The sequence below is a fragment of the Bacillus rossius genome, chromosome 5 (assembly GCF_032445375.1).
Source record: "Bacillus rossius redtenbacheri isolate Brsri chromosome 5, Brsri_v3, whole genome shotgun sequence".
In the NCBI taxonomy this organism is placed as follows: Eukaryota; Metazoa; Arthropoda; class Insecta; order Phasmatodea; family Bacillidae; genus Bacillus; species Bacillus rossius.
The window spans coordinates 66,061,036-66,075,008 of NC_086333.1; the positions used below are offsets into that span (position 1 = coordinate 66,061,036).

Sequence of the window (13,973 nt, forward strand, 5' to 3'; positions counted from 1 at the left end):
ATTGGTAGAGACCTGCAAAATTCGCGGTTTCGATGGCCTTCAGGATAGACTGCACATACCCCTGTACACTCGGGCAAATAACGCAAGTTCATTGGCTGCCGACTTGTAAGTCGTCTCAGCTGGTTTGTCTGTGATTCGATCCTTCTTTGGTTGAGGGTTGATAACTGGTTGAGATTCGTCCAGATGAACAGTAAGCCAATAGCAAAATTATCTAAGAGGTATATGTGTTTGAATTCTAGCCTATCACCGAATGAATCCGCGAATTTTGCAGGTCTCTAATGATTGGTTAACCGCTTATTCTCCTCGTTCATAACTGGCTCAGGACCGTCAAGGGCGTGCCAAGAGCAATGTTGTCCAATCACCAACGCGATTCAGATGTAGATATATGTGCTTAAAGAATACTTTGATATCCTATCCGGGGAAAAAACTGTGGCTCTAGTTATTAGCTCAAAGTTCATCTATAAAGACTGTAAAAAGTCACTGAATCATTTCGCAACAGGCTACAATTCAAAATTTTATATCTTTGCGGTGCATCTGCTATTGGTTTCGCAGTTTATGAGGAATCTTGGCCAATAATAAACAACCACACACCTCAAATCACTGGCTACTGTGTTGAGATGACTTGCAGGTTGGCAGCCAATGAACATATGGCATTTTTCAAAACTATGGGGAATATCATAGAGATAATTGAAACAGCGAATTTTTCAAGTCTTACTCACAAGTCATCAGCTCATCACACAGAAAATTTTTATGTGCTTTAACAGAGTATTCCTTTGTAAAACCAGTTGCCAACCAATAGTTTGCAATACTAAAATAAAGATAGTTAAACCTTTTTACAACTCATACCTATAGTTAGTTTAGCATACATGAAATACATTTTTCGAGAAAAATATTAGTATTTATTATGAAAATTAGTGCATTATTAAACTTTAATTGCTGTTTCATTCAAGAATTATTTTTTTAACCTACGGAAAAGATAATCGAACATTATATGACTAGAATTTTTTTTATCATGATATTAATGTGCAAAGTTAACACTGGAAAACTATTCAGGGAACGGTTTACATAAAATAACTTTTAACTACTGGAGGTACTGGGACAACACTAAAGCTTTTTAAATGCCCGGGTAAGAATACGAACCTAGCATTACTGCGACGAACACTATTTGGTATGACACAGTTTTTTTCTCTCACATAAATGTACAAATTTACAAAACATGCTGCGATTTTACGTGAATATTTCTGTTCAATTTAAAAAAAAAGATTCACGCTGCAGGGACATTTGCCCTAGTATGCAGACGTATGTGTGTGTGTGTGTGTGTTTGTGTAAAGAGGGCGTGTAGGTGTGACCCGTGTGAGTGTGTGAAAAGGTTGGGGGTTTTTCTATAGGTAGACACCTGAAAAATTCGCGGATTCATTTCGCGACAGGCCAGAATCCAAATACGTTTGCCTTCTGCTGCTTCAGTGATTGGGCCACAGTTGATCTGAAGAGCCTTTAAGCCAATGAAATAACTTCCAACAAAAAAGTAGCGAATTACGAGCATCCCAGTTTACAGGTGTTACGAGCCAGTAACCAATAGCAAATGAAATTTGCCAGAGTGCATATAGGCTCATGGAGACTAGCCAATACGCAATACGTAGGGCCATGCATATTTCGCGAAAAGATTCCTAGACTAGTTATAAGTTAAAACACTGTAGCGCCGTCTGTGTTTCGTGATTGGGTGAATTTCTTTCAGGTTCATGTCGATTGATACAACTCGAATCAGAGTAATTCAGTGTGAAAGCAAACGCGTCCTGAGTGGCCCAGTCAAAAAAGGCAACGACTTCTTTCACAGACGGCCGCCAATCACAATGTGTAAACAGCTGGTACAAGTATACCTTGTTGCAATCTAACAGGCGTTCAGATTTATTCGCGATAAATGCCTGCCCCTAGCAATACGTCATTGAAATCGCGAATTTTTCCGGTCTTTATATATAGGTACCACAGGTAATTGAACCCGTGAATTTTCCCAACCGCTCAGTGACGTGGTCGGCGCAAGCGAGCGACGCGTCACCAGGAGGAAGCGAAACCCGCGCCGTGGCTCACAGTGTTCGCGCACCGACGGGACGGCCGGGGACTGATCTGGCCCACACCCGGGGGAGAGTGAGGGGGGAGGGGAAGGTGGTGACCTCGTTCTTGAAGGTCTGCGCCAGGCGCCCGGGACCTGCCGAGCCGCGGCGCGACCAACACAGCGGAAACGAGTCCGCAGATTCACTTCGACACAGACTAAAAATACAAGAATTTTCCTACTCAATGTGCTCTTCCTGCAATTTCCAAGCAGTTAAACTGGAGAACCATGTGTAGGGGCAGGATTTTTTGTTTTGTTTTGAATGACTAGTACTATAATTAGTAGGGACCGGAAAAATTCGCGGGTTCAATGACCTGTAGGATGAACTCCATAGTTCTACGTACACTCGGTCAAATGTCACCCACTCATTTGCTGCTGTCTTGTGAGACGTCCCAACGTAGCAGCCTGTGATTCGATACAGCTTTGGTTGGGTGTTTCTCATAGGCCCAGAGTCATCTAGGTGAGTTGTGAGGCAATAACAGAGGCTGCATTGAGGTATGACTATTTGTATTTTAGCCTATCGCGAAATGAACTCGCGAATTATTCCGGTCTCTAATAATTAGGGGCAGGCAATTTTTGCGGGAAAAAAATCCGAACTATTAATAGAATGCAAAAACTTGTACCCACACTAGCGGTTTCTTCCTTGTGTTTGGCGGCCGTCTGCGAGATAAGTCGATGCCATATTTGACCGAACCACTCAGGACGCGTTTGCTTCCGCACTGGATGGCTGATTGATGTGCTGACAGTAGACATGTAAGGTTTCTTAAATAAACCAAGCTAACCAAGAAACACAGACAATGCTGCAAAGTTTTATCACACAACTGGTCTGGAATTGGCGAAAAGTACATGGTCTTAACCATATGCCAACGAGGTACCCTTTTTGATAGGAGAACCTAATTAATAGTGACCTGCCAAAATTCCCGTTATTTTCTCACACCATGATAAGCTTCACAAACCATATTTGTCTGTTGGTTGCTGCAACGCGTTTACCTTACAGTCGGATTTCATGTGATTGGTTAATTTGAATTTTTTGATGTTATTGTTAGTTTAAGCTAGGAGAGAGGAAAGCGAACCAGGTAGTGTCAATCAACGAGGATAAAATGTTCTCGCTAACAAATCAACCAATGGGAACGCAAACATGTGTCGAGCACACCTATGTATGAGTCCTAATTCCACTCTGAGGCCAGATTTTTTTCAGCGAAATTTCCAGGTCTCTATTGCATAAGAACCTGTAGCAACTTCAACCGTCATTAATCGGTTGGTTTTTTTTTTACTGCCCGCCCACTTGCTTGTTCGCTCTGCTCGCAGTGACGAGAATACAGACAAGGCTGAGTAGCTGGTGGGCGTACATTACACGATGCACTCGGTCCATTACCTCTGACATTATGTTCGTGTCATGTTCACTGACGAACGACAGGTTCGAAAAAAAGAAGGAAAAAAAACCATTGCACTTTCGTAGCCGCCCGACTAGCAGCATCAAGTCGACAGGTTTATTTTCTGGTAGCTACACATCCGCACTTTCCCGCAGAAAAGTTCTCACATCTACCCCTCGCCCCCCCCCCCCCTCCCCTCAACCAACTAACACCCACCAATCAAGACAGCTTCATGTGGACTTACGCCTTGGGCTCGCTAGCCGGGTTCTTTATTTTTTTTTTTACCGAGACACGGAAAATTCGCGGGATTCTTTGGGTCGCAAAGTCCGCTGAAAACATGTACACCTTTAAATTAATTTCATAATTGGATCCCAATTCTCTCGACACTCCCCTCCACGACTGCAGGGCCAGTCAGCTACCAGCCAGCTGTGGAGTCGCCCAATTGGAACCACCCATTCAAAATAAAGAGAGTATCTGCAGTGAGAAAATCAACCAGTAGGAAAACATGTATGGGTAAGAGTAGACATAAGACTGTGTATTTTAGTCTGATACCAAATGAAACCCCACAGCTGGCTGAGTGGTCCATAGTCGTTAAGGCGAGTGTCAAGAGAACTGTGAGCCAATCATCAAAGTTATTCAAAGGTATACATTTTTGCAGTCTATCTTGCGCACCTAAAATAATCCACAAAAGTTCCGTCTCGCTACTTGTGTCGGTTACCCCCACGCGAAAAAATAAACCCCATGAGCTGGAAATTAATCTCTCTCTCTATCCACCCCCCCCCCTCTTCCCGACCTTTCTAAACGTTCTAAATAGATGAAAGCGCGAAATTTTCGTATCTCTAATCATGGATTTCGAACAACGTGTTAACAATTTCCGTATCTCTAAAAATGGTTTTCGAACAACCTGTTAACATTAAGTTTTGTTTGCGAAAAGCAGACCAGAAAAATGGGTCGTGCTGAAAGGAAAACGTTTTGACACTATTCCCACGACATTGAGAGGACCAAGAAGGTCCTTCCGAGAGACCGTCCAGCAATTATTCCAATCTTAGAATCAGCCTTGGAACAGGTGCGCATCGCTACCCAAGGATAGCATTTTGAAGGAGTTTGATGTAAGCTTAATTTTTTATTATGTTCGTAATAAAAGTAATCACCGTGGTTTTTGATCACACCTTGTATCACTCTCAACCTGGGACTCCTCAGCCACCCAGATTACCAGTGATTCGATCGAGTAAATTTCCAACCTCCACTAGCTGTCCTTGATAGTACCAGAACGGTAACACCATTCACTGCGTTCAATCTTCCCAGGGATAGAGCATCCCTCCAGCATCACTGACTGTGCGAGTCCAGCCTCAATGGACCGCATATAGCGCATTTCATCCTTGGATTGCACTGTGCATTTAAACAGGCATTTACTTTCTCTTTCCAATGCAGGTTTTTTTTGACGTGACGTCTAATAAATAGATGAACGCCGGCTGCACGCACGAAAAAGTGTCCCGTTACACACATTGTCCCGTTGCGCTGTGTTCCCTTACGCTCATTGTACGCTTGCGCCGCATCTATCTCTCTTCCACTCGATTGGAACAATCACCGATTTGATTTTTTCGAGGCACATTAAACTTGAAACACTCCCATTAGTTTCCTACTTTTCCTATCATCGTCCTATCCTTAACAGAATAACACAGATTGGAAGAAGTTAAAAAGCAAACATGTATAAAAGTTATAGTTAAAATAATCTGTTCGTTAAAGTAATAAACGTATTTGAATTAATGAGTGCAAATAAAAGTAAATTTATCAATTAAATTGTAGATTTAATTTCACTCCTTTATATCCATACAAAATAGTGATAATTCAATAAAAATGATTCAATTTTATTCATAAAAGTATGCAATCATTCCATCAATGTTTTGTTATGACGTCACGTTAAACTATCGTCCGTAAACCGACTTTACAGACAAACAATTTTTTTTTGTTGTTGTTCTTCCAAAGCTCTGCACACCGTGCGCGCGACCAGGTAAGACGGGGCTTGAACTGGTAGAAATACCCCATCATCGAGAAAGCAGCGGTCGGCCCGCACCGCTACCAAGCACGGTGTCGACAGGGGCGACGCTAGCGCCCGGCCCGCACGCGAACATCGACCTTGCGAGCACGGGGTCGGCCCTGTCCCAAACTCGGGGGCCGCTGTAGGTCAGTTGGCCGCGGGCCTCGCGCGTGGCGAAACACGTCGCTCCCCCCCCCCCTCCCCCCCTCCCGGCTACCACCGGCAACACACAACACGCGGATCAGAACTCTGGGAGAAGGGGAAGGGGTAGCGTCAGCGGTGCCAGCGGCCCAGGAATAGTAACCCCCTCCCTCCAGAGACGGGTCTCGACCAATGGCAGGCGCGCGTGGCCACCGGATCGATAAGGACATGGCCGGAGGCCGCGGCTAAATTTGGATCCGCGGGGCTCTAACCCCCTTCCCCCACGCTTTTTTCCTCCCCCCCCCCCCCCCCCCTCTAACCATATTTCAACAATCCTCATTGAAACACACTGGGCCCATTCACACCCAGGCTTTAGCGTCTTACAGATTTTTTTTTTTTTTGACGTGTAACATCTTAACTCTCGGAATACATACGGCATTTGGTGATTGGAACGTTGAGTCAAGGAACGGAAAAGTGTGACCACGGTGCTGCCATCTGTGGCGGATGGCGCGAATAAAAGTTCACAAAGCCAAAGGGAAACGTTATAGTATTAACTGTTTGATGAATTTTTATCATGATGGCCAGTATTTTCGAAAATCAAGTCCAAAGTCGGGGTTTTTAGAAAAAAAATTAAAGTCTTTCTCGCTTTTAACGGAGCCGTTTCATTATATAGTTTAAACTTTTGAACTGCAAATCGGATTATTGTATAGTCAATGTAGTAGTTGCTCCAGCAGCGAATTATAGCATCAGGTGTGGAAACGTAGCTGAAAAAAAAAAAGTTTGCGTATTTATTTATCACGCTTGGCACTCGTTAAAATAATTTTATTTTAAATTCGTGTCCGAGTTTCGCATTATAAGTGTATTAGCAAAATGAGACCAAGTGAATTTGCTCGTTAACGAGGTGAGACGTTTACACATCTTTGGCGAGTATTCAAAGACTTGCTAATTTTTTTTGCACGAGTTTATGCAACAGTGGCAGAGTTTGTCGATGACCCGATTTCTAGGGATTGGAAAAATTCTGAGATTAATTTCGCGATAGGATGAAATTTAAAATAATTACCGAATCACAGGCTAACAAGTTGAGACGTCTCACCAGTCTTCAATCAATGAACAGGTGACATTTTCCTGGGTGCACAGAGGACTTTGGGGTCCATTCTAGAGGTCCCAGCTGATTTTGCGTTTAAAAAAAGACATTATTCGCAAATTTAATTTTTTTACGTCGTACCTAACGAAACACAATGCGGTATTTTCTGGTACACAAATAAGTCGGTGTCTGTTCGTGGCTGCGACCAAATTTTACCTTCCGGCCGGTTTGCCTGCGCTTGGATCACCTGAATTTTGTAACGTTGTTATTGGTTTATTGTACTTCGGAACGAATCAAAACTACCTATGATTTTCAGCCTCTCTCCAAATAATAGTTTTTCAGTCAAAAATATATGAATTAAGCACATTTGCTTTAACACTTGTGTAGTTTACTAATACTGAAGTTTAAATTCAAGGGTGGTGATCAAATCACAGTAATAAATAAACTGCAAGATACATTTAATATCAATACATGATTTTATTGTATTTTAATTTGTAATTTTATGAATAAAGAGCATCAGTATCAGTATTGTACTGTTTTGATCGTCAGCCAAATAAGAACATAAAAGGCGTGTCTTGCAGGGATACAGCCAATAAAGAAGAGAAAACATCAGATGAACTAAAGTGAATCAACAGATTTCGTGTGTAAATATCATCGAATCACATAAGCTAGAAGAATATACGAAAATTTTCGGAGAAAAAAATCGGCCTGTACTTGTGATCAGAAACTTAACAACAACAGGTTACAAATCAGTCAACTGCTCAAGTAATAAGTATAATCTTTCGCTGTTTGATGCTTAAAGTCCAACTCTAGAACACTCGGCGCTAGGGGCATGTATACTTCACGAAAAATTTCCGAGACCAGTTGAAAGTTAAAGCACTGTAGTATCATCTGTGTTTCGTGATTGGGTGAGATTTTTTTCCAAATTATGTTGATCGTTTCATAACCAATCACAGTAATTCAGTGCGGTAGCAAACGCGTCCTGTGTGGTTCGGTCAAATATGGCAACGACTTCTCTCGCAGACAGCCGATGGTACACTTTTTTGCAGTCTATTAATAGAGACCGTAAAAATTTGCGATTTCAATGACTTATAGGTAGGGACCGGAAAAATTCGCGGGTTCAATGACATGTAGGATGAACTCCAAAGTTCTACATACACTCAGTCAAATGTGACCCACTCATTGGCTGCTGTCTTGTGAGACGTCCCAACGTAGCAGCCTGTGATTCGATACAGCTTTGGTCGGGTGTTTCTCATTGGCCCAGAGTCATCTAGGTGAGTTGTGAGCCAATAACAGAGGCTGCATTGAGGTATAACTATTTGTATTTTAGCCTATCGCGAAATGAACTCGCGAATTATTCCGGTCTCTACCCATGACTAGGCGGGCTCCTTAAGTAATTTTAGGCCCTGCAATCTTGGGTTGTACAATTTGTTTTCCTATAATACTAGTTTTGAACGCTTTAGCCCATTTTTCGCATGTTAAAGCATAAAAAATATCTCCCAGAACTGATATACCTTGTTGCAAACACACATTTATTAATACGATTCTAGTCTGTGTCACTAGGAAAAATAAACTTATTATTAGGGGCAGGCATTTTTCGCGAATAAATCTGAACACCTACTAGACTGCAACAAGGTATACGCGCACCAGCGGTTTCTTCCTTGTGATTGGCGGTCGTCTGCGGGAGAAATAGTTGCCTTATTTGGCTGAGCCACTCAGGATGCATATATGGTTCCGCAATGAATTACTGTGATTGGTGTTTCAACAATCGTCATGTACCTGAAAGAAACTCACTCAATCACGAAACACAGACGATGCTACAGTGTTTTAACTTTCAGCTAGTCTCGGAATCTTTTCGCGAAATATGCATGGCCCTACTTATTATTTCACGCGGGTGACTACAACTATCATAATAATCACACCGGTTAACAAGTGCTGACTTGACTATGCAATGTTGACCCAAAAAATCATCTCGAAAGCTTTATGCCAGATGAGAACTTATTCCTAGACACCTGAAAAATTCGCGGATTCATTTCGCGACAGGCCAGAATCCAAATACGTTTGCCTTTTGCTGCTTCAGTGATTGGCCACAGTTTATCTGAAGGGCCTTTAAGCCAATGAAAAAACTTCCAACAAAAAAGTAGCGAATTACGAGCATCCCAGTTTATAGGTGCTATGAGCCAGTAACTAATAGCAAATGAAATTTGCCAGAGTGCAAGACTAGCCAATACGTCATTGAAATCGCGAATTTTTCCGGTCTTTACTAATCCCTACGGAAACGTAATTTTCACGAAAAAAAATCTGAAAGCATATTATACTGCAACAAGGTGTAGCCGCACCAGAGGTTTCAACCTTGTTATTGGTGACCATATGCGAGAGACGTCGTTGCTTTATTTGACCGAGCCAATAAGAACGCGTTTGCTTCCGCACTGAACTACTGTTATTGCCTTAGTAACAATCGACATGTACCTGAGAGAAACTCACTCAATTACGAAACACAGACGATGCTACAGTTTTTTTTTTTTTTAAGTTTTTTCTAGTTTCTTAATCTTTTCGCGAAATATGCACGCCCCTACTTTATACTCCTTTAAGAACGATTTGTAAAGTGAGTGTTCGGTTAAGCTGGGATGCACTGTACGTAGACCCTCATTTGCCGCCCCTTGTAACACAGACTATTCATTTCATCCGCAACGCGAGAATTATTATTTTTTTTTTCCTCTTTCTCCACCCCGTGGTGGAGAGAAGCGAGGCGCACTTTCGAGAGAGAGTTCTTTCTGAGGAGGTAAATGGGAATAGAGGGGGAGGGGGTGTAGTGCAGCCCGAGGGGGGATGGGGTGTGGTACAGAGGGTCCATTGTTCGCGGCTTCGCCAGCTCAAGACGGCTTGCTGCCTCCTCTGTAGAAGAACATTCATGGAAAGGGGGGGGGGGGGTAGGGGAGAAGGCGAGATTGTTCGCTGCTAGACCATCGATCCCTGACGCGTAACGAGACACTACTATGTTATATATATATATATATATATATATATATAAATATATATATATATATAGGCGGGAGTAACTATGACTCTCTTAAGGGAGAAGGGATGCAGTCGTCTGAGGTGTCGGGACACATCGTCCTAGTATCCGAGACTAGCGCCCAACATAGTTACGGAAAGGTTCTATGATGCGTCATACACAGCCTCTCAGGAACAAGGCGACCTCTACCTCCTCGTGGTACCGCTGGTTTTCTAACAGGGGCTACGCCAGTAGGGTGGGGGACTTGTTCCCAGTGGCCAATCCCTTGGGAAAGGAGAGGTCCAGAAAAGGGCTGGGGGTCAGGTTGGGACTCATGGAGTGGAGACTCCCCCATCGCTGGAAACCCAGTCCAGCCTACCCTCTTACACATCCAGTTCTACAGGTGTGGTTGCCACCCGCTCCTAGTCCAAACATCTGGCTAGGAGTAAGGGGGAGGCATTACCGGCAGGATTGCGTGCATGTCAGGGCTAACAACCCTGGCATGTTTACCCACTTATTGTTGCAGATAATAAAGCAGAGCCTCGGATGGGGGAATCTCAAATTATGAGTTTTATATATATATATATATATATATATATATATATATATATATATATATATAATGGCACAGAAATATTCATGTAAACTTACCAACCGTATTGGGTCAGGTAATATTTGCGGCTTCATTTCGTGATATAACGAAAATAAAATATGTGTACTTCTAACTTATTCCGCTGTTGACACAAAGTTTAAATGGCTAATTAGAAATCCTCAAACAAATAAAAACCGAACCACAGGCTACCCAGTTGAGACATCTCACCAGTCGGAAGCCAATGAACAGGTGGAATTTTCCCGAGTATACAGAGGACTGAGGATTCTCTCCTAGAGGTCGTAAAAAAATGAGAATTTTTCCGGTCTCTCCCTTCCTATTCAGTATGATAATGCAACTGACACCTTGACTTGATGTAAGCTTTTGGTCATGCGCCATTGCTAAGCACTTTTTCTGTAGAAGGAAACTAAAAAATACCCAATAGACAAAAACACAAATTAAGCAAAAAATTGCTGTTGTCAACAGGATATAAACACCACATAATATTCCATAACAGGAATATGGTCAACATACAAAGAAAAACAAAGAAAAATGAACTAAGATAACGAAAAAAAAAAAAACGTCAAATGATGACAGCACAAAAATGCAATGGTGTATGTCCAAAAGCTTACATCAAGTCATGCACTCCTATTGCACAAATCTTTCAACGATAATAACTGACACCGTATCATGGGCATTTCACCGAGAGCAAAAATAATTTGAGATTTCCAGCACATTAAAGTACAGTTTACGAAAAATCCTTTTCGTGCTCAGCCATGAAACTGTGGAATGACTTACCAGTAAACGTAAGCCAAACAAACATTTATTTGAGAGTGTTGCTTCAGTAGCGCAATGTCAATTAATAACGACTGGAAAAATTCGTGGATTCAATTACCTTCTGGGTAGACGACGCAGTCTTCTGGATATTCGGGCAAATAACGCCAGTTCATTGGTTGCTGACTTATGAGCACCCTCAGCTGGTTTGCCTGTTTTTTTTTTTTACTTTGGTTGAGGGTTTCCCATTGGTCCAGACCCCTACAGGTAAACAGTGAGCCAATAGCAAAAGCAGCTCAAAGTTATGTGTATTGGAATTTTAGGCTATCGCGAAAATTAATCCGCGAATTTTTTTCCGGTCTTTATTAATTAAATATAGGTTTACTATGGTTATACATGACATAATTACGCTCATCACTGACTGACTTTGCATCGCTGTAATATTCAAAAGCAAAGAGGTTATTTCAATATTGTTCTCTATGTATATTTAAGCATAATATTAAAAATAATTGAATTTTTAATATATATTTTTATATTTTTAATTAAATTTATTGTTATATTCATCATTTTCCAATGGGTGCCTTACAACTAGTAAAGTTAAAGAGACCGGAAAAATTCGCGAATTCATTTCGCGATAGGCTAAAATACAAATAGTTATACCTCAGTGCTGCCTCTGATGCTATTGGCTCACAACTCACCTGGATGACGCTGGGCCAATGTGAAACACCCGACCAAAGCTTTGTCGAATCACAGGGACGTCTCACAAGACAGCAGCTAATGAGTGGGTGATATCTGACCGAGTGTATACGTAGAACTATGGAGTTCATCCTGGAGGTCATTGAACCCGCGAATTTTTCCGGTCCCTAGTTATAGTTAGTTTAAACATTTATTTAAAATTTTATAATATCATTTACTAGATGATACCTACTATTCAGATAGTAAATGTCAGAAGCAGATGTACGAAATACACGCGTCGTTTGGTCGAACTGCGCGTGGGTGTATAAGAAAACAGAAAATATGAGATGAGCCCTGGAGAGGGGGGTCGGGGGAAGGGTGGTCGGCGGAAGAGCGGCACGTTTTCCGGAACATGTCCGGCTTTTCCGCACATCCTCCCTCCCTGTACCTGCACCTCAGAGGTAGAATCAGGGAACAGCTGATAGACGTGTTGGAACAGGCCTATCAAAGCTTCGACACAAGCTTGTTGACTGTCTCGAGGATCCGTGTTGCTGCGGAAGGACTAGAGGCGGGCGGGAGGACACTCACCGTTGAAGTGGGGCGAGTGCGGGCTGCAGGACAAGGACATGAGCACCAGCGCCGCCGTGCACTCGTCCATGAAGTCCTCCTTGTCGTCCAGCGAGAAGCTGGGCCTCCGCTTCCTGGACCTGCGGGCACGGCGCGGACATCGTCTCAGCTCCCCCTCTCTCTCTCTCTCACACACACACACACACACGCAAACACCAAGCACCGGGCCGGCCAGCATTACACCGGCAAACCACGGCTGACAAACCAGCGTGAATACATCTAAACATCTATACTGTTTTTTCTTCCACATAAAATTCGCGATAGGATGGACTCCAAAAAAAGTTTGCCCTTTTTTTTTTGTTGCTTCAGTGATTGTTAGAGACTGGAAAAATTCGCGAGTTCAATGACCTTCAGGATAGACAACACGATCCTCTGCCTACTTGGGCAAACGGCGCCTGTTCATTGGGTGCTCAATTTTGAGGCGTCTCAAGTGGGTATCTTTTGATTGGATTCTTTTTTTTTGACTAATGGTCTCTAATTGGCCAAGAGTCCTACATATTGACAGTGAACCAATAGCAGAAGCAGCACAACGGTATAATTATTTGAATTTTAGCATATCACGAAATGAACCCGCGAATTTTGTCCGGTCTCTAGTGATTGTGCCACAAAGTTTATCTGAAAGGACTCTGGGCCAATGAGAAACGGCAAACAAAATAAGTAGCGAATCACGAGAAACCCAGTTAACAGGTGCTGCGAGTCAGTAACCAATGAGCAGATGCGATTCGCCCGATTGCTTAGAGGATCGTGGAGTCCATCCTATAGGTCATTGACATCGCGAATTTTTCCGGTCTCTTAAGCCCGGTCCACACGCAACGTTTTCAGAAACGATTTACCTGCGCAGATCACATCGTTGTAGACAAGACGTAGCGTGTAGACAGGAAAACTGCGCAGTTTTGTGAACTGCGCGGAGACGGAACACGGAGAAGGAAAACTGTGGCCAAGAGCATTTATGTCCGCGCAGTTTAGTCGACCTGCACAGACTTGTCGTAGCGTGTGGACACTTCCTCCGTCTTCTCCGTAAACGGGGCTCAGTTCTCCCTCGGTATTTGTGCCGGAACAGTGTAATATGTTCCACGATGACCGATTTGCGACAGTGTTCACGTTAATTTCTAACAGAGTTCATTGGTCTGTACAAGTCCTTTCCGTATTTGTGGCGGGTCAAATCAAAAAAATATAGCTATAGGGACAAAAAAAAACAAGAGTATGAAGCACTTGTGCAAAAATACAAAGAGTTTGACATCGCGGCTAACAGAGATAAAATCATCAAAAAAAAAATTAATTCTTTGAGGTCGGTATACCGGAAATAATTGGCCAAAGTAAGGAATTATCGCATCTGATAGGATAAAACTTGGCTGCAAACTGTGTTGTGTGGACACGGCTAAACCGCAACCTTTTGTTTGCACAGTTTTACCTGCGCAGTCAAAACTGTGTACAAAACGTTGCGTGTGGACCGGCCTTTAAGTCATACGCCATACGCAAGGAAAGTAGCAAGGCAGGAGTTCAGGGTTGCGGACTCCTCCCTTCAAGGATTTCAATTTAAAAAAATAAATTGCTTTTGGAGTTCACGCAC

At 42.7% G+C, this 13,973-nt stretch overlaps 1 protein-coding gene across 2 annotated transcripts in view; it reads right to left on the reverse strand.

The window, feature by feature from the left end:
* LOC134531917 (zinc finger protein 395) overlaps positions 1–13,973 on the reverse strand; it is a 267,171-nt gene that overhangs the window by 20,426 nt on the left and 232,772 nt on the right. For both annotated transcript variants that reach the window (XM_063367959.1, XM_063367958.1), the window contains exon 3: positions 12,365–12,483. In XM_063367959.1, the coding sequence (XP_063224029.1) occupies positions 12,365–12,483 (119 nt within the window). The remainder of the gene's footprint in view (positions 1–12,364; positions 12,484–13,973) is intronic.